Source organism: Camelus ferus, chromosome 11 (assembly GCF_009834535.1).
Source record: "Camelus ferus isolate YT-003-E chromosome 11, BCGSAC_Cfer_1.0, whole genome shotgun sequence".
NCBI lineage: Eukaryota > Metazoa > Chordata > Mammalia > Artiodactyla > Camelidae > Camelus > Camelus ferus.
The window spans coordinates 69,930,759-69,952,585 of NC_045706.1; the positions used below are offsets into that span (position 1 = coordinate 69,930,759).

The window sequence follows — 21,827 nt, forward strand, 5'->3', positions numbered from 1 at the left end:
GTGCTTCTGATCACTGCCTGTGACAAAGTGCAAGAAAAGAGAGATGAGCTAAAGAACATACTGGTAAATAGAAAGGAGCTTGGACTTGCTGGGCTTGAAAATAAAACTATTTCTCGTCCCCCGTCTCTGCAGGGAGCCAGTGATTCTCAAATTAAGAAAAGCCCTCATTGGGAGTTCGAGATTTGCAGATACTGACTGGTATATACAAAACGGATAAATAAGTTTATACCGTATAGTGCAGGGAACTTGTAGTTGCTCGCGGTGAAAAAGAATATGAAAACGCACATATGTATGTTCACGTATGACCGAAGCAGTGTGCTGAACGCCAGAAATTGACACAACATTGTAAACTGACTAGACTTCAATAAAAAAATGAATTAAATAAATAAAATAAGTTTTCTTAACTAGCAGCCTCTCAAGGGACGAAAAAAAAGGCCTCAGTCCAAAGATGAAATTCAGAATGGGAGCGCTAAGACGGAATCTTAGAAATGTTCAGACAGACAAAAGGCCCTCTGAGAACCTAAGGGCACCCCTTAAGAGCCTCTCCATTCAATAGGGCTTCTCAGCATCTCATGGGCGTTGGCCCAGCGTCCTCACAGAGAGCCCCAGTGAGAGAAAGGCCTCTCTTGGAGAGGTTTGTTGTGGCTTCTGTCTAATGGAGTGAGGGTTGCCACTCTGAAGGCAATAAAATAGTCCCGTGAGGATACTAAGGGAAGTGCCTTTTCCGGCCGCAGCCCCGCCCTGCTAAGGAGTCTAGCTCGAGAGAAAACGCAAATCGCATTAGGCGCAGAAGATGTGAAGTAAGGATGACCAGGAGGAGGAGAGCCCGCTGACCAAAAGGTCCGTTCACCAAGGGGCTCCAGAGTCATCAGGAAGGGGAGGGTACAGCTCAGTGGCAGAGCGCATGCCTAGCATGTGTAAGGTCCTGGGTTCAATCCTCAGTACCTCCATTTGAAAAAAAAAAAAAAAAGAGTGATCAGGAAATAGGGGGTTGGCAGGTGAGTTCCCATCCCCATTAATTCAGGTGCTCTGTCATCTGATTAGGCCCCACTGATTTCCCAGCCAATCTAAGAACTAAACAGAAAACCCGGGCCCCATATGCAATATACCACCTTAAGAATTTTCCCTGGGATTCTAAAAAGGGATGATTCACATGAGAGGCAGGGTTTCTCTGCTGCCTGAATGATACATCTCCTCCCTTGGGCTTAACAGAGACACATCCACCTGTATCCCTGGGCAAGACAGATTGATTAAGAAAGACAAAAACCCTAACTCAGAAGCAAGATTGTGTTCAATCTTCTTTTTTTTCTCCTAGCAAATGGGGCCATAATTCCAACTAAATGGCACGTGAAGCTGTTAAGAGCCAAGCCCTACATTCACGTCGCAGTGTTCCACGGGTTGTAAGTAACACGTGTGACTGCGCCAGGAACCAAATTGCTCGTTAGCTGCCAACGTTAGTTGTTTAATGGTCTGAAGGGCAGAAGCTGCCAATTATTGTATCCCTTCTTAAAATGCCATTTAAAACTCACACATGTAATTATTATACCTTTTCATTAAATTTTTATGATTCTTCTGACACTGATGAGCTGTGGATTCACTCAACCTATAAAACTCAGACTACCTGGAGGATGTCATTACCTAACTGGGTTAAAAATCCATGTATCCCACCTGGACTGTAGTCCCTGGTCTAGCACCACTTAGCCAGTTGAGTGAACGTAACCAAAGGACATACCCCGGGCCCTCAATCTCCCCATCTGTTCCTTGAGCTCAGTCTCTCGCTCACCTACCTAATAGAGCTGATGTGAAAATAAAACAAAATAAAATAAAATAAAATAAGGAATAAGATAGAATAAAATAAAACAGAATGGAATAGAATAGAATACAGAATAAGAATAAAATAAGATAACAAATGCAGAAGAATGTTCAAAAGTACTATTCAAATGATAGGATAAGACACTATTTTCAAAGACTCATATTTTCCACCTACTAATTAATGGAAAATATATCCTTTAAGAACTACCAGATTAAGGAAGGATAGTGATCCACTGAGAAGCCTCCAAAAATTTGCGGTCTGTGATGAGACTGTTACACCAAGTACGTCAGTTTGTCTCCTGTTTTCATTCTTTCCCCCATAGGAAGGGGCTGATCACATCCAATAACCCTCACTGAGCATCTACAGATACGTAACATAGAAACATCAGCCTGAATTACATGGCAAAGTACATCTAGTCTCTAAACTCTTAAAAGAAACAGGAACTGGAAGTCCAAAATATGGTACCTACACAAATAACATATTTTGTATTATGCACGCATATGTATTTTGAAGAGTGCTATCCATCCCTTACAAGGAAACCATGCTGCCCATCTATGCTGTGGGTTACAGCAAAACTCCCCAGAAAGGCTTTGAGCTGTCAAGTATGACAGAAGCTACAGGCAGAATGTTAACCAAGGACAAGACATGGATGTGGTGGTTGTCATCATTCCACTCCAACCACCTCCCTGTCCCCTCTGTTTCCAGGTACCTGCTATGGCAAGCATTTTGGCTTCCAGCAACGCCGGCATTTGGATTTCAATGTCGTTAAGCTTCTTCCTCAGAGTGCTGCAGAGTCTCTCGCTCATACACACCTGGAGGGAGAGAGACAGGCACGTGTCATCACTTACTCAGGTGGAAGTCGGTGGGCAACAGAGCACCAGGTCAGAGATTCCTGGGTTTATAAGTAATGCAGCAGGGTGGTAACGAATGACTGCAAGAGAGTTCTGGAAAAGCAAGCAAGGCATTAAGGAAGGAGGGAAAGAAGGAACGGAAGGAACGAAAGAAAGAAGGACTAAGTAAAGCAGGCGCTGACACAGTCCAAGCATAGGTCCTGCACCTTTCACACACCTGAACACAAAACTGAGATGAGCCATGTGACAGGGAAGAACAAATCTGACTCCATATTAGACCTGTTCCTTTGGCTGTCACCCTGTGCTCTGTCTCCTGTACTGAGTCATGCTGGTTCTGCACCTTTTGTATAAGAACCTTGCCTAGAGCCTGAAATAGCCCATTCTCAAGGCCCTGACCTTTAAGAGTATAACTCTTTTCCATTCATATAAAGATAAAAAGTTGCAGAACAAAGAATAACATTTGTCTTGTGGGAGGTTCACAGGGACACCATGACCTGACCCACGCGGACAGCTGCAAGAACAAAGGATTCCGACACCAAGAAGTTTGCAACAACCAACCACACCCCCTCCCCTTTTTAGCAGAAAAGGAGCCTGAATTCTGACTTGCGGAAGATGGTTCTCCGGGACATTAGTCCCCCATCTTCTTGATCTGCCAGCTTTCCGAATAAAGTCATTATTCCTTTCCCCAACACCTCGTCTCCCGATTTATCGGGACTCCATTACACTCGCACAACAGAGGGCAATCGCAAACTACAATAACTTCAGCACTCTGTCCCATCTTGCACCCTTACTTCACCCTTCTGAAATACTCTCAAAATGCTCTCATCTCTGCTGGCTCAGTGCACTCACACCCCTCAGGGCTCTGCTCTGAGAATGAAGACCTTGACTTTACCTACAGAAAAACAGCACTCCCCTCAGCCCTCCGGCCCCTTCCACCTTTACCTTGCCTTCCTCTCCAGCTGACACACTATTTGTTTTTATTCCTTCATTTTCCTACTGTCTCCCTCCGCTAGAACACAAGCTCTAGGAGAGTGGGGATTTCATTCCGTGTCTGGCACAGAGTAGGCAGCAAAGAAGGGTGAGATCAAGGGCAGAGCATTACTGGTCAATGCTGTCTAATAAAACTTGAGAGTGAAGGGAGGTTACAGCTCAGTGGCAGAGTGTGTGCTTAGCATGCACATGGTCCTGGGTTCAAACCCCAGTACCTCCATTAATAATAATAATAATAAATAAATAAACCTAATTACCTCCCCTCCCCCCACCACAAAAAAAGGATAAAATACAGGGCTTTAAAAAAGAAAGAAAGAAAGAAAAAAAATGTAGAAAAAAGAATAAGAAAAAAAACTTGAGGGCAGATATTGCTGACAAGTCAGATTTGAAAAATAGACCAGTAGACCTTAGTGAAGTTTGTAGATTTTATCATTTATTTTTCCAGGAGACTCCCAACATGTCCTATAACTTTCTTTGTTTCACAACAGCAAAACTTAAATCTCTGTTTCTTTTTCTAGACGTCTTAGGTCATTTTGTATTTGTTTGGAGCGAAAATATTGAAAATATTTTTTTCTTTGTTTAAAGCAAAAACACTCAGATTAATGAGCTACCTAAAAAAATTTCCAGTTGAAAAAGCATGAGAACAATGAACATGCATGTGGAGACATTTTGGGGTGATCCACAAAAGATGTTACCTAGAAGCATCCATCTTTTCTTGTTAAAAATCTAAGATTCTGTTCAAAAACTGAAATTAACCCAGGGGGGTTCACAGAGCTCAGAGAAAGTATAAGATTTGGTTTCCCCAGCAGTTTCCAGATTTAGCTTGATTCCATCAACTTGACATGTTTTTATCTCTGAAATTGAGTTTGTTTTTAGAATCAAAGCAGACCTCTCCCAACCTGTTCTTTGCCATTAAGTAGCTGCAATTTCTGAAATGTCTTTATAAAACTCACTTTCAGGATGAAGACGGCAGTGTGGTCTACCCAGACTTGCAACAGCAGAGCTGCGCACCCATCGTGCAAAGTGACTAATTCCGAGACACACTCTCAACGGTCCTGAGATCTGTCAGGATGTCAGGACTGGGACTGAAAAGGAAGGTACTCCGGACGCCCTCCCCCAGCAGTAAGTTTCAGGTGGGCTCCACGGACTGGTACCACCCCTTCCATCCGTCTAAGAATGTCAGTCGGAAGTCTGAGGACAAGTCTGTTAACTCCGTAACACCAGCCATAATTCTGTCTCATCCAAGGGACAGCCAGTATTTCTGACTTTCACTAACAGTCTCTCTTAATGATAATTGGGTCAGTTTCTCTTTTGTGAGAAAGCTGTGACTTTTTTCAGTTTTATTTTTTTTATTGAAGTACAGTTGATTTACAATGTTTCAGGTGTGCAGCAAAATGATTCAGTTTATGTGTATATGTACGTGTATGCATTCTTTTTTAGATTCTTTTCCATTATAGGTTATCATAAGATATTGAATACAGTTCCCTGTGCTATACAGTAGGACCTTGTTGTTTATCTATTTTATATATAGGAGTATGTATCTGTTAATCCCAAACTCCAAGTTTATCCCTCCCCACACTGTACTCCCCTTTGGGAACCATAAGTCTGTTTTCTACGTCTGTGAGTCCCTTTCTATTTCGTAAATAAGTTTAGTTGTATCATTTTCTTAGATTCCACATATAAGTGATATCACACGATATTTATCTTTCTCTTCTCAGCTGTCACCGTTAATATGAAGCAACCTTTCTAAATCTTCTTATTAAATTGCAATGTACGTTCTCACAAGCACTGCTGGACGTAATCTAATACGTACCAACCTCCGGATGCCCCATTTATTTCCAACTCTTCCTTCCATCTCCTTTATCCCTTAATTACCTTTGGTTTGGGTAACCCATAAGAGTCCAAAAAAATACATGATGAGTGGAAGGAAGGTGCCATCTCTCTTTAAGGGAGAAATTGAGAAAATACAGGTCTATGTATAGAATACACTGAAAAAAACAAAACTGTGCTAAAGCTGCAGCTTCTACTCAAGGTCAGTCGAGAAAAGTGGAGAAAAGGTTGTGTGTTTTGTGCGACTGAACAGTTTTAACTCTCTGTAGACTGATCTATGCCCCCCCATACACACACACATTCATGTATGTGCACGCAGACACTCCCTTATATAGACAGACACACGCGTGCCCCAGAAAATCTGCATCTCTTCTTTATTTCCAAATAAAATTGGACCCTGAGGAACTCATTATCAAATGGAGCTTTTGCATTTACACTTTAAAATCTTCAGCATGAATTCCTTAATCTTACGGAAAATCCAGGGAATTAGAAGGTTTTTGTAAATGCGTTAGGGAAGGTATGCAAACCAAGAAGCCACCTTTGGCATTTGGGCCAATGACAGTAGCTGCAGAGTATCAACAAATCCCAGTGTCATGTGCACATGTGTACGTGTGTGTACACAATATAAAACAGGCACAGAAAAACACCACCTGTGTTATGTAGCGTGCACACCTGCATCCTCACTGCTGGGATACAGACTCACTCATGTTACACACACAGCATGGTCTCACGCTCAAGAAACCCAAGCCCAAGAGTCCTTCCACATTTTCATTCTCTATAGAAATTAAGACGCACTTCATTTGCGGCAACGTGGATGGACCTGGAGATTGTCATACTAAGTGAAGTCAGCCAGGCAGAGAAAGAAAAATAGCATGTGATACCACTTATATGTGGAACCTAATGACACAAAGGAACTTATTACAAAACAGAAACAGACTCACAGACATAGGTAATAAACTTATGGTTACAGTAGGGGGAGTAGGGGTTGAGGGATAACTTGGGAGTTCAAGATTGGCAGATACTAACAAATATAAATAAAATAGATAAACACCAAGTTCCTTCTGTAGAGCACAGGGAACTATATTCAGTACCTTGTAGTAACCTATAATGGAAAAGAACATGAAAAGGAATATACGTATGTATAACTGAACCACTATGCTGTACACCAGAAATTAACACAATGTTACAAACCAACTATACTGCAATTAAAAAGGATTAAAAATAAAGAATATGAAAATGAATACATGTATGTATATGCATGACTGGGACATTGTGCTGTGCACCAGAAATTGACACATTGTAACTGACAGTACTTCAATTAAAAAAAATTTAAACAAATAAAAGAAATTAGAATGCACCTGATAAATGGCACAATTTACAGTAGGAGATACAGGAGGATACATCTACCACATCCCCCATCCAGGAAGCTTTGACCTCCCCTCACCCTCCCAGGGGTTCCACGCAGAGATCACAGTAGCAGACACTGAGACGCCATGAATGCCAGTGAGTGACATCACCAGTCACTTAAAAGGCAGAAATTCAGGTCAGCTCTCTAACATCCCCTCCTGCTTCACATCACAAAACTGGTAAAGCGAGTCAGTTCGTCCTTGACCAGCAGCTGGGCAGGGGCCAAAGGTCTCAGCCCCGCTCAGCATGGGAGCCTGAGATAGAGCTCTGCCCGCACATGCAAGTCCTCATCCTGCCCTTCTTCCCTGGGTGAACGTCTCTGGAAAGGCAGAGCGGGCTTCAAGCACTCCAGGGTCCGGGGTCCCAGTGCCGTCTAATGGACAGACAGGAAGCTCACATTCCACGCAGGGCAGGACAGCCCGTCAAACTGCTGCTGTGTGATTTTTAGCAAAATCATTTAATGCTGTTTTCAGAAATAAAGTAGACACAAAAACCGGGAAAAGGGCCAGAGGAACTGTGGACACACCCACAGTCTCGGCTCAGCTGGGGTGGTCTGCAAGAACCCCCCACACTGAGAACAAGGAAAGGTTCCTAGACCAGTGGACTCTTGTCTGCTTGGCTCTCTGCACAGAAACCTATTCTTTTCACATTTCAATCATCTTATAACCACCCTGGTTCCCAGAACCGAACACAAATAATTAAAGATTTATACTCAGTTCTCTGCCAAACATCCAGTAATCATTCGCAGGGTAATTGATCCTCCTTCACACTTTGTCAATAACTCGGTGAGGGGTAACTATCTCTGTGGAGAAGGGTTTTGTTTTGTAAACTGTGGTTATCCTAACTAACCACAACACTGACTAAGGGAATTGGCTATGTGCACCCAGGCAACAGGCAATATGATTCCACTGGTCAACTTAAAAACTTTCAAAAATGGAAAACAATCACCTCCTATACCATTTCCATATGTTTGTGAAAAATCTAAATCCTTCCCTCCAGGAAGGAAACATAATTAACTTCTCAGATTACTCCCATCCTGAAAGCCTTTTGAAGCAAAGGCATTTGTGCACAGCGTCAATCGTTTCCCATTTTCCAGCACAGCGGCTCCTTCTGAAGCAAAGGACAGCCCAGCCAATCCCTGGGGGAACCACATGTCAGGACCTCCACCTTGGGGACAGCCCTCAGCCCTGGCTCTCTTGGCTCATTGCTTGGCCGGCAGAATGGCTTTACCAAGTCTCTGTGTCTTCCCGAGCCCAGGTGTCCTGTGAGCTAGACATGAAATTAAGTCAAAAGAAAACTTCAGAGGCTTCTTTAGGAAGAGGGCATATAAAGGTACTTACCTTAGCAGTGATTTCTTTAAGTGACAAGTTGAGGGATTTTATCCCTTCCTGGAGGCTAGAAGAATTAGAAAGAGGACATTGGTCTCCTGGGTATCACAGTTCAACAGCACCACATGCAGGAACACCACGGAACCATGACCCTCCCATCAGCCCAGCGGCTGAAGAACCGTGGGAAAGACACTGCCATATTGGCTCCATCTGACTGTGGAATTAATATGCTACCGAGTCAGGCTGGGACCTGGGACCTGCAGTGCTTGCACCTGGACAAACGTCTCCTCGAGCAACAGAATGCAAAGGAACTATAAGGGACTGAAAAATAACTGCGTACCTGTGCAGCTGGGGCAAATTATGAACAAGAAGATGCAAAAGACCAAAAGCCCAGCTGCTACTTCTGAGATGTCAGAAGCAGAAGCAGGGGACTGGGCATGATCCCTGCACAGAGCACCATCAAGGGGATGGGCAGACCACCTAAGACACCCCTCTGGCCTCACCCCTGGATCCACCCCTACCCTCCCCCACTCACGGGACCAGCTCACTGCCCCTCAGGGAGGGAGCAAGGGAAACTGTTCCTTGTTTTTCCACCCTGGCGCTGCAGCATGAGTCCCAATGAAACCTTGCCTGAATTTCTCATCTGGCTTCTTGTCAATTTCTATTGATTAAAGAGTCCAAGAACCCTGGTCAGTAAATTACTAGGAAGTCAATTTTTCCCTCCCAAATTACACTCTCCTTAGGCTGGTATTAAAATCTGTTATCATTTCCACTGTGCACATCTGCTGATAGGCAAAGGAACAACCCATACGTGCTCCCAGGAGCAGAGGATTAAAATTACATTCCTACAACTACCTCCCAAGAAGGGTGGTCTCCACAGGGTAGCATTTCACAAGCAGGTAGTCCAATATTATCTACTTGGGTTTACTGTGCAATTCAACCACCATGTTCCACGCACCTGCTGAATTTAGCAGGGAGGAGCAGCCTGGAGAAGATACACACACACATATATAAACTACCTAAAATGGAATTCCCTTACTCTTTAGGGCTCCCTGCTTTTTTCTCCTTAGCACTGTGCACCTTGACACATTCATTCATGTAAGTTCTCTTCCCCCAGTTGGAATATAAACTCCACAGTTGTAGCAACAGCCCGTATCCTCCTGTGTCCACTCCTGAATCCTCAGTACTTAAAGCAATTCCTGGTGCTTAAAGGAGGGCACTCAGTCAATATCTGCAGAATGAATGAATGAATGAAAATGACTCACTCTTATTTCCCACTTTGTTACCTAATGGAGTAGACACAGACAATCAACTATGATATGAAGCCAGATGAAAAAAATTACTCTACGGGGAATAGAAACCCAACGCTAGGATCCAACTGCTACATTAAAACTGTCACAGATGGAATATTGTCCCCAAGTGGGCCATAGGAAAATAACTTGCATGTAGCAATTTAGAAACCAGGGGATTGTTGGGAAAGCTCCCTGGAAAAGGTGGAAAGTAAATCAGGGCGTCAAAGAAAAAAGGAGGAAGTGAAATTTCAGGGTGAAGAACCCAAATGGCCAAATGGTTCACATGGGTGGATTCTGAGAGATAAAGGTACACAGGGGAATGACTGTTTGTACTGAAGGAGGGAAAGGGATGTGGGGGACAGGAATGGGAGTTCTACCTGCATTGGTGATGCTTGTTTATTTATTTATTAGGAAAATAAATGGGGGGAAATGCCGATACCTGTTCAATCTCCATGGTAGGTAAATGAGCACCTATGATGTTTTTCAATATGTTTGGGATTTTTGCAATTCAAATTAGTTTTTGAAGGAATATAAAGGACAAGCCATCGTCAGTACTAAATGCCTAGCTGAGGGGCTCTGAGTTTCATCCCGCAGAGTGTGGGAAATCATCCCATTTCTGAGCAGGAGAGGGATAGGAAAGAGATGGCTTTTTTTTTCCTGAAAAATTAATTGGGCAGGACCGGGAGAGGTGACCTGGAAGACAAAACACTGAATGTGACAAACCAGGCAGGCACCTTCTGTGAAAATTGTGACGTCTAAGGGCCTGCACAGTGACAGACGTCAGCAAGGAGAGGAAGGAGGGGGTCCTTTAACGATGCTGATGTGGAAAAGCACTGAGAGCATCTGATCTAGAACTTTGCATTCATTCATTCATTCATTCACAAACTCATTAACTCTTCCCTTTTCTACTGGGCAGCCTGAGAGTTGGAGCTTGGAGCATGATGGACAAAAGAGGGTCTTGCCTTCAACACCTCAAAGCTGGTAGATGGAAGCCCTCCTCAAAAACAAAAACGAAACAGTTAGAGGTACTAGATGAGAAGCGGTCACTGAGAAAACTAGTGAGCTGCAAAAGGGGAAGGTCGGGTTTTCTGGAGTCTGTGTGGGTGGGTTGGGGAGGAAGGAGTTGGGAAAAACTCCCATCACAGGGGCTGCAGAGCGTCAGAGCCAGGCTGCCAATTTGCTGATTGTAGCCCATTCTCCAACTTTAAGAACTGGCCTTGAATGTTATCACCTCCACCGATCTGGGATTTCTGAGCACAAGCAAGTTCGTTTCCATTGCAAATGCCGTGAAGCTGGTGCAAGTACGTTCTAAACACGGACATCCCCACTTGAGATCTCCATGTATCAGAGAAGGGTGTCCCAGAGGCGCTGAGGTCAGCCCGGGTGGAGGAGATCACAGTTGACAAACAGCGACGCAGAGGGCAGCGGATTTTTCTGAATTCAGGAGCCACAGTGTGACAAAAATCAGTGTCCTCGATGTGGAAGTCCCCCACTAGAGAATTCTAGACGCTGGCTGGATGGAGCTTGGTCTTTGGAAGGGAGGTCAGTCTGAGAGGCAGGCTCCCCCGGAGAGCAGGGATCAGACCAAGCTGTGTGAGCTCTTGCGGAGGGAAATGGAGAGGATGCCAGAGAGGGGCCTAAACTGGTTCTGCCTCCGATTCTAGAAGATGCACCAGTTTTGTGCTGCTGATGTCTGCTCTCCAAACTTAAAACCCTTCTTGGGCACAAACGCACTTCCTTTGCCAGGCTCATGGGAGCCCATTCAACTAATAACTTTTCAATAAATGGTTCACCACAAAATTATGAGCATTTACTAGTATCTTACAAATAGCCTTTCCCAGCTGCACAGCAAAGACCAGTTCATGCATTAACAAATAATACAGAATTTAGCTGACCAAAATGGTAGCACCTTTAGCTAACACCCAACGGGTCAAGCACTGTCCTTCCAGGGGTTGACGCAATTCATTGGTCCTGGCTCAGAGCGGGCCCTATCCCGGGAAGGAAATTAGTCTCCATTCAAATATCCATGTTACAGCAGGGAGGCAGTGATGCAGATAATTAAATGCATTGTTTTATATTTGATTTGATTTATACTTAATTTTTTTAATTTATGCAATATTACTTTTTGCAGTAGATTTACCTTCCTAATTACGTTTTGCTCAGGCTAATATTAACATTAGTGGCATCCTGGGGTGTACAGAGAATGGAAGCAATGAGGGGTGGAAGACTGAATGATCTATAGAATTTGCTAGTGGTTTTCAAGCTATTTTTAGTAGTAGCGCTCTTGGAAATGAAATTTTACAGAGAACGATAGATCATAGATCACAGGCAATCTGTACTGACTGATTTGGGGGGTCTAGCCCAGGGTACAAATGTCATCCCACTGACTGCTACCACCATCACCCAGGGGTCCCTAAACCATGATCCCCAGAGCAGGAACACAAATTGAAAACGACCCAATTAGATGAGCTAAATGTTTATAAACAAGAGTTAGATGTACTTCAATAATTAAAAGGAACCCCCATGTTTCTCTTAAGCTTGCATATTGTTAATGACAAATAAAGCTGTCCTCTCAGATCAAATTACACCGTACCCTGGAAACACATGTTGTCTCCACAAATCAGCAGATAATGTTTTAACAAACAGACCAGACCTAATTTACTCCAATGAGGAGCTTCATTCAACGCAGCCATGCTAGGAATAAGAGTGTCAAATATTTATTAAGTACTTACTGTGTACCAGGCACTCTTCCCTGGATTCCTTACATAGATTCATGTTCTAAATTCTCAAACTCTGCGAAGTACATACTGTTATGTCTCCATTTTCAGACAAGACAACTCAAAGAGAGATTTAAGTAGCTTTCCCAGGGTTAGTCAGCTGGTCAGCGGGTAAACGATAACCCAGACAGTCTAGCTGTCTGTTCTCCTAACTGCTAAACTACACTACCTCTCCCAGAAGATGTGCACTTATCTGAAATATGCCATCATCGCCCAGGCTGGTTTTTAAAATTCTATTTTAGAGTGGCGCTGCATTCTAGTACAGTCAATGTCGTTACTTGTAAGCGGACGTCATTCTTTACTTACAAACGGGTGTTTCAATCAAATGACCAAAATTCACCCTCAACAAATGAAGCTTTAGGGAAGCTGAGGCTATCGACAAAAATGGGCTGCAGAGAAAGCATATCGGGGGTGCTGAGCCTGGCGCTGGCAGCACTGAGAGGAAACTGAAGGCAAAGGGGTCTGTTGAGGGTTGACTGTATCCCCCTACAACCCCAATTCATTATGTTGATGTCCTCAGAATGGGATCTTACTGGAAACAGAGTTTTACAGAGGCAATCAAGTCAAAGTGAGGTCACTAGGGTGGGCCCTAGTCCAACATGACTGGGGTCCTTCTGAAAAGGGGAAATTTGGACACAGAGACAGACGCACACACAGGGAAGATGATGTGGAGAGACACAGGGAGAAAACACTGTCTACGAGCCAAGGAGAGAGGCCTGGAGTGGATGGTTCCCTCACAGCCCTCAGGAGGAACCAACCCTGGGGACACCCTGATCTCGGACTTCCAGCCTCCAGACCATGAGAAAATGAATTACTGATCCGTAAGCCGCCCGGTCTGCGGGGCTTTGTTACAGCAGCTCCGGGAAACTCACACAGAGCCCAGGGAAGCGCTGTCGGCGGGGGGCGGGGGGGGCCTATCTTCTAGATCTCGAGACTGCATTCAGTGACTAAGATTCTCCGAGCTTACACCTGAAACTGGTGAATTTTACTGCATATAAATAATACTTTGATCAACAAAAAAGAGGGGACATCAGCTGCAGTCTGAAGACAAGCCCAACTGAGAAATTTCACAATGTTCTGAGCCGTGGGAGGATGGTTGGAAGGCAGAGGATACCCGCTCAGATGACACAATGTCCCACAGGACTTGGAACTTCAGATGACTTTGTGCCAGAGTCAGCCCTGTTGCTTTAGATCACACTCGACTTCTATCAGTGGCCCAGAGCGTCGACGGCTGACAGCCGGGAGGAAGAACCAACTCCCCCCAGCCTCAGACAGGAGGGCCTGCTTCTCAGGTGGGGTAAATACATGTGCTCCGTTCAGTTATACAGGAGATAAGTCCTCCTCCACTGATGTTTGTCTCCAAATAATCACCCCTAGGGGGCCTTGGGGTATCAGGGAACTAAGGAGAAAAACTACCCTCCTCTCAAAGTAAACAGAGAACATTAGCTTACTGTGGAGTTACGAGCTCAGCTGTGTGACTCTAAATTTCCTGTTTGGAAGCCTTAACCTCCAGTACCCCAGAATGTGCTGTGTTTGGAGACTGAGACTTTAAAGAGATAATTAAGTTAAAATGAGACCGTTAGGATGGGGCCTAACCCAGTACGACTGGTGTCCTCATAAGAAAAGAAAAGAAAAAATGAAAGGAGAGAGAGAGAGAGAGAAAAGGAAGGAAAGAAAAGAAAAGAAGGAAGGAAGGAAGAGAGGGAAAGGAAGGAGGGAAGGAAAGGAAGGAGAAAGAAAGAAACCGAAAGAAAGAAAGAAAGAGAAAGACAAGAAAGAAGAAAGAAAGCAAGAAGAAGAAAGAAAGAAAGAAGAGAGAAGAGAGAAACGAAAAGAGAGAAAGAAAAGAAAGAAAGAATAAGAAGAAAGAAAAGAAAGAAAGAAAGAAAGAAGAAAGGAAAAGGAAGGAAGGAAGAAACCGAAAAGAAGGAAGGAAGAAAGGAGGAAGGAAGAACGAAGAAGAAGAAAAATAAGAAGAACGAAAGAAAGAAAAAGAACCAAGAAGAAGAAAGAAGAAAGAAATTCTCTCCCTCCGCCCTCCCTAAATCCCAAACTCCAATAAAGAGATAAAGAGAGGAAAAGAGAGAGAGAGAGAGAGAAGAAAGGAAGGAAGGAAGGAAAGGAAATGAAATTAGGACTCAGAGGGAAGACCATGCAAAGACCAGAGAGAAGACCATCATCTCCAAGCCAAGAAGGCCTCAGGAAAAACCAGCCCTGCCAACACCCTGATCTTGAACTCCTCGTCTCCAGAACAGTGAGACAATAGAGTCCTATGATTTAAGCTACCCAGTCTGTGGGGCTTTGTCATGGCAGCCCTTAGCAAACTAATGCATGCAGGATTTTCCATTTTTAGTAGTACAATTAATTGTATGTGTTAGTAAGATCCTACACCCTGATGCTCCAGGATCCAAGAAAAAAAAAAAATCACTACTCTCTGTGGCAGCAGCCAGACAACAGGAGACACAATAGCCCTTCTGTTTGCTTCAGACTAAGAGAAGGTTTCATTTTCAACCCACAAAAGGGAGCAACTGAGAGCCACTCCAACAATAGCTGATAAATATTCTTGTCTTATAGCATAGGAGCTAAGAACTAAGAGGGTGGCTCTAAGACAATTGTATATAAGAATGTCTTTGATATCTTTAAAAATGATTATGGGGCCGTTGGGTTAATACAGGAGCCTGGCACATAGTAGGTGCTTGATGAATGATGGGCATCCTCTCCTCTTCTTTCTAGTCCAGGTGGGGCATGGTAGGAAGATCCCCACCACTATTAGAGACGCTCTCAAACCCCAGGATGGCGGGCAGCTCCCTCTTTGTCCCACTTCCCATACCCTCTGCCTCAGCACGAGTGGGGATTAAAGGCCATCTCTGCTTGTCACCACATTGCTCTGGGTGGAGCTTTATATGAGAGAGCAAGGAGCGGTCAAAGACTTGGAACCTACTCAGTGTAAGATCTCCTCTCCTCTTTCTAAATCCCATCTCTTGGAAGTCCCACTCTCTTTGACCTACATTTTTTGGATGGTTTCTTCTCCTAAACTGTATTTGGGTTGAACTGTGTTCCCCTAAAATTCATATGATAAAGTCCTACTTCCCCCATCCCAACTGTCAGAATGTAACCTTCCTTAGAAATAGGGTCACTGCAAATGCCATTAGTTAAGATGAGGCTGCTAGTGTGGGCCTGACTCCAATAAATGGTGGAGAAATGTGGACTCAGAAACACACACAGAGGGAAGACAGCGTGAAGACCATTAGAGACCTGGAACAGATCCTTCTCTCAAAGCCCCCAGAAGTAACCAACGCCTCCTCCACCGTCACCTTGATCTTGGACATCTAACCACAGTAACTTTCTCTGTTTAAGCCACCCACCTATAGTACTTGGTTACGGCAGCCCTGACAAATTAATGCTCACTGGGATGGGAAGGGAGACATGTGGACAGCTACAAGGCTGGAAGTGCGGTCCAGGGCTGTACAAAAGACAATGGAGGTCTCAGCCTGGAGCCTCGAGCCAATGTCAAAACAGTCCTCACTGCTAATAAACTGCCAAGGTCACTTTGTAAAATTCAGAGTGACTGTGCTTATGGCATCTTGCTAATCTTCCTCAAAAACCTACAGCTGCATTAAGACAAATACTGTATGTCATCACTTTTACATAGAATCTGAAAAAAAATGAATAAATATAACAAAAACAGACACAGACTCACAGACACAGTAAAAAAAAAAAAACTGGTTAGTGGGGAAAGGGACAAGATAAGGGTAGGGGATTAAAAGGTACAAACTATTATGTAAAAAATAAATAAGCTATAAAGATATATCGTACAGCACAGGGGTGGCATTATTTTATAATAAATTTAAATGGAGTATAGTCTATAAAACTATTGAATCACTATGCTCTACATCTCAAATTAATATACTATTGTAAATACACTACACTTCAATTTAAAAAAAGAAAAGAAGCCCCTGCCCCAGTTTAATAGCAACTAACAATTGTTTACTCCCTGTTTCTCCAGATGCTGGCACTGAGGGAGGCATAACTCAAAAGCCTCATAAGAACCTTGAATCGGTCCCCTCCCATAGTATTACTTCAAGGCATCTCAAGGATCCAGGAGTTAGAGGGCCCTTCCCTGACCCTCCTTATTCTTGGCGTGAAGTCTTTAAGGAGCCAAGGGTGCATGCCCACCCAGAGCTGGTCCAGGCCACCAAGACCAGAAGTGCCTTCCCCAAGAGCTGTGAGCCCGCGTCCTGCCAGGCCCTCTTCTCAAGGCCTTCCTCCCAAGGGAGGACCACACTGCAGTGGTCAAGCAGTGGCTACTTGGACAGTGTGGGTACTTCTTGAACATGCAGGGCAGGGGTCCCATCATGGTGCAGGACAGATCCCAGGATGGAAAGACAGGTCAAGAGTTCCAGGGTCCTCATTTTCTGGGCCACGATGGCAGGGGGCCTGGAGGACTCCTCTGTGTTCATGTCCTAGAGAAACCACCTCCCGTCCATGTGCTCTTCCAATGTTTCTTGTTTCCTCCCACCAGCAGGGACCCAGCCACAACCACCCTCAGCACCAGCCTCAGCCACAGCATTAGACTCACACCTAAGATGCCAACTGTACACCTGCCCCAAAGACTAGCCTTTGGAGGACAAACTCTGTTGCTACTCTTGTCTGACTTCTGATGCACAAGAATATTAATGGCATGCAGAGAATGCCACCACCACCCACTAACTTTCTGCAGAACTTTGAATAAGTCACTTTCTTCTGGGGCTGTTTCTTCATCTGCAAAGTGAGGAAGTTGGACCAGGTTATTTCTAAAAACCTCCCAGCCCTGCCATCCAAGATTCTTCTGCTCGTATGATTTTATCTGTAAAGATCTGGAGAATCTAAAGAACAAAGATGTTATGTAAAGTGCCAGGTAACCTTAGTGACAGAGGCAGAAATACAGGCCATTTCTTTCCTGTCATTTTTACTGAGCCAGACACGAGTGTTTCAGCCTTCAGAACAGACTTGTGCAGAAAGCCTGCTGTCTGCTGGCAGTCACCCATCCGTCTTCCCGCCTGTGTATATGTGGCCTTGTGCCAAAGACCCGTTTTGCAGAAAGCTACAGGAGGAGTGTCATTTTCATCTCCAGTCTTCTCCCTGTCCCTGTCCCCATTCCCAGCGCCATCCCCCGTGTCTTGTTTAGTAACAGTAAGATGAAGAATGAGTGTTCCTGAAGCAAGCTAGAAATACCATAAAGGGCAAAGGGACAGCGTAGGAGCTACTTGGGTCTTGAATTAAATACACACACACACACACACACACACACACACACACACAACAATCCTTGACATTAACAGCCTTGCCAATTACTGCTCAGTCTTCTAACCTTCTGTCAAGGGCAAGTGGTTAAGAAAATGACAGCAAAAATGGCTTTAGGAAATGCAGGATTTTATCTACTTGGCCTTTTTCCTTCCTTCAACCCTTCTCTCCTCACAGCTGATAATGTCACATGTCACCAGTGAGACATAACATGGGGCACAGACAACAAAAATGACAAGAATTCCTCCAGGCTTGAGATGATCTTGGAAAGGCGCAATGGGACACATACATGCGTCAGAGGCGAGTCATTCCACGTGGCTGTGAAAGCTGTCGAGCTGGCCATCTGAGACACGGACTCTTGGGAAAGGGTGCCTGGTGCAGGGGAGAGAGATTTCTCATCCCCTTGGGCGCAGCACACAAGCTCCGTCCAGCTCAGCTGGCGGGACAGGAGTGTGGTGACTGCGCACATGACAGACCCACTCATGCCCGTCACACAGCTCAGCTCCTACCATGGGGTCCTCGGGCAGAATGAAGCATAGAAAGTTTTTTTTAACAAAACAGCCGTACCTATATTAAAGTAAGCAGCATTTTTGCATAATCCGATAAAAATTGAGCACGTGAATTTTTAACAAGGGTGGAGTAAATACATTTGATGCTTTCCTCTCTGGCCCAAGTGAAAAAGATCAAATGAAAGAACCAAAGCAAAATCGGCCAGAGAACAACTTGGACTTAAGAGCCCTTTGATTCTTTCTTTGAATATGAATCATATTCGTGACTTATCCCCTCATAGAACGTTTCTCTGAATTTCAGGGATCCTGTGTGTAAACTTTAACTGGGATGCTACACTCTGTTAAGCTTGAGTCTTGGTGGTAAAGTCCAAATTCTCCAAATAACTCAGCAAACTGAGACTGAGATGTTATGTGTCATTAGACCATAAACTCTTTGTAATTAAATACATCTACGTAGCTCATAGAAGTGCTCCTCAGAGGATATCAGAGAGAGAGAATTCAAGGATTTTCAATTTCTTAGAAAAGACCTCCTGGCATCGAGGTGCTGATATAAAGATACTGAGCAGAGAAAACAGCCCTAATACTGAATTTACTGGATTTGCAGAATTCCCCAAATTAGCTACTATGAATAAGATAGTGCACACCTGCGCACACACACACGCACACACGCCTTGGTCCCATGCCATCTCTTGCTAATTTCCACCGGGAAATTCTGCCCGACATGGCAGAGTTACAGCTTGCATCTAAGTCCAGTTCCATCAAGAATCACAGCCTTAAGTGCTTTTTGAATAAATAAATTACTAAAGCATCTTTGTATTAAAAAAAAATCACAGCTTTATAGCCAACTGATTATTAATTTGGTATTTGGCTCATCCAAATATTCCAGGCGTCAATTCAACCAGCTCTGTCTCACTGCCTCTCAAACAATCCTATTCCAAACTGAAACCATAACTCATATGCCAAAAACATTTTGACTTATAGATTGTAAGAGATGCTGGTTATTGAATAAAGAAGAAATGGGAGGAATAAAGAAGAAATATGAACAGTCTTAAGTTTAGATCATAACTACTCTTCTTTCTACCCCTTCCTCCCAAGTTGTTTAAAGATACCTTCTGACATACAATGAGAAAATAAATCACCAGCCCCTTTATTTCTTGAGGACTGGCTTCCAAGATGGCTCCGGACTTTCAACGATTGTCAACGATTTGAATCTATTTAAAGAGTCAAAAAGATTTCAATTCTTGGGCCTTTAGAGCTTTTCTTCCACAAAATTCCTGTGAGTTCAATCCTTAAAACAGTACAATTTGATCCAGGGGGAGCACGATCCTGCCCCTGGGTTTATTCTGTTAAATGATGGAAAGGCAACGTTGAATTTCCATTTCAATCACTGTCCCCCTAGTTCTGACGGCTTAATAAGTAATGTCCCATTGCTCCCAGGGTTTTTAAAAGAAATACTTGCAGTGGGGAGAGTATAGCTCAAGTGGTAGAGCACATGCTTAGCATGCACAAGGTCCTGGGCTCAATCCCCAGTCCCTCCTCTAAGAATAAATAAACCTAATTACCTCTCTGCCCCCACCAAAAAAAGAAAAAAAGAAAAGAAATGCTTGCATTTCCATTTAATCCTAATTTTCTTAAATACAAGTTGTTTCTCCTAAATTTCCCAACATGTATGCTTACCTAAACTATAAAGTTTATCCAAAAGGTTTTACCTTCTGCTTTGGGTTTATGATGCTTTTCTGAGTCATCTTGGACTCCCTGCTGTCTGGCCAAGAACTAGCATATGCACATAAAGCTGCGAAAACAGTTTAAACCTTACGTGTCTTTCCAGCTCTTTCAAAATCTGCTGATGAAGCAACATATCAGTCGGATTCCCGAAACTGCGGAATACTGCAAATTTCATTTCCTAAAATGTTTCGGTGAGTAAGCTAAAGATGTACACCTTTTATTGGATAAAGACTGCAAAAATAGATGGCTGATGAACAAAACGAATACACAGCAGGGGGAAAAAACCCAGTGGACTGGACAAGTAACTGAAGGGGGAGTCAAACACCGATAACAACACAGCTCAAAAAGGAAGCTGAGGAAATCTGCCAAAAAGGACACGCAAGGTCGTAATGATAGTGGCAGCCGAAAAGACACTGTAACAAAAACGGCCCCCTCGTGTGGGGCACAGGGAGCCCTGCCAGCATCTAAAGGAAACCTGGAGGGTCTGCTTCTGGTCATCCCAGCAGCTTGGGAGTCAGCACAGGGCAGACCCATCAGCCCTTTTGCAACTTGGAAAGGACGTGCTTCTAACTGACTAACATCCCAGCAAGAGATGGGCTGGCATCCCCAGCCCAGGATACGTGCTGCAGCCCCTGGAAAAGGGCCCTCTGAGCAGAACTGGATGACTCTGCTGGAAGACGGTTAAACCTTCAGCCCAAGGTCTGAAGGGCAGTTTCCCCTGAAGTACCTCTTTAACACCTGAAAAGTCAGAGCAGGGACTAAGAGCATACACGCCGCAGACTGGACAGCCTTCTCAGGATACGTCAGGAGGAAGAAAATTTGATGAAAGAGAAGAGAGGCTTGCAGAGGATGCCCAGATTACAAAGAAATTAGGCGTGGAACATTTCTCAAGTGGATAAAAAATGAAAAATAAAAATAGAAATTGACCACAAGAAAAAAACTCTTAAACTAGGCTGTGTTAATTCTCATGTGCCAAGAGCCAGCTACAACCATTTTAAGGTGATTATGTATTTCTTTGAGAATCCAGGAGGCTCTACCAGAAATAAATCCACAGACCTATGGTCAACTAATCTTCGACAAAGGAGGCAAGAACGTACAATGGAGTAGAGACAGTCTCTTCAGCAAGTGGTGTTGGGAAAACTGGACAGCAGCATGTAAATCAGTGAAGCTAGAACACTCCGTACACCATACACAAAAATACACTCTAAATGGATTAAAGACTTAAATATAAGATGAGGCACGATAAATCTCCTAAAAGAAAACATAGGCAAAACATTCTCTGACATAAATCTTAGCAACGGTCTCCTAGGGCAGTCTACCCAGGCAATGGAAATAAGAGCAGAAATTAATGAATGGGACCTAATCAAACTCATAAGCTTTTGCACAGCAAAGGTAACCATAAGAAAAATGAGAATCCAGGAGGCTCTAGTGAAAATAATTTATCATATACCTAAGTTATAAAAGAGGAGTGGGTGTGTCTGCATACTACAAGCTTCCCAAAAGAACTACCTAAATAACAACAATAAATAATAATAATAACCCATGTAGTAAATTTCTTGAAATAAACAAAGCACAGAGAGTTTGTAAAACATTAAAATAAAAGTTAAAAATACAGAGCCACTTTTCCAGCCTTTTTAATTGTATGAGTTATTTTTAATCATAGTAGATTTACTGGAGAACAAAATACAGTATTTTTTTAATCTGTAAGTAAGATAAAGTTCCTCCCTTGAATTTCTCAAATACATACAACAAAAACCAGAATTCACGGTCCTGTTTTCGTGGAGTGAGTGGCGTCTGGACCCGCCCAGACAGATGGTAGTTTCAAGTCTCTTGCCTCTTTTCCAACCCTTTTCTTCTTTCCCAGGTTGTGGTTTGGGAAATGTTTCTCGTTGCCCGTAATGATGACTTTTCAAAGGAAACGGCGGTGAGTGAGTTCCCCACTCTGGACAGCGGCCGCAGGGCAGGTTTCTGCTCCCTCCCTGTCTAATGCCTGCTCCTTGTCAGCAGTGACTCATTTAGAGA

The 21,827-nt window shown here is 43.7% G+C and overlaps 1 protein-coding gene across 6 annotated transcripts in view; it reads right to left on the reverse strand.

Moving 5' to 3' along the window:
- Positions 1 to 21,827, reverse strand: part of TSNAX (translin associated factor X) — a 393,490-nt gene that overhangs the window by 188,355 nt on the left and 183,308 nt on the right. For all 6 annotated transcript variants that reach the window (XM_032491816.1, XM_032491821.1, XM_032491819.1 and 3 more), the window contains 2 exons: positions 8,232 to 8,286; positions 2,523 to 2,625 (listed from right to left, as the gene is read on the reverse strand). In XM_032491816.1, coding sequence (XP_032347707.1) covers positions 2,523 to 2,625; positions 8,232 to 8,286 — 158 coding nt within the window. The remainder of the gene's footprint in view (positions 1 to 2,522; positions 2,626 to 8,231; positions 8,287 to 21,827) is intronic.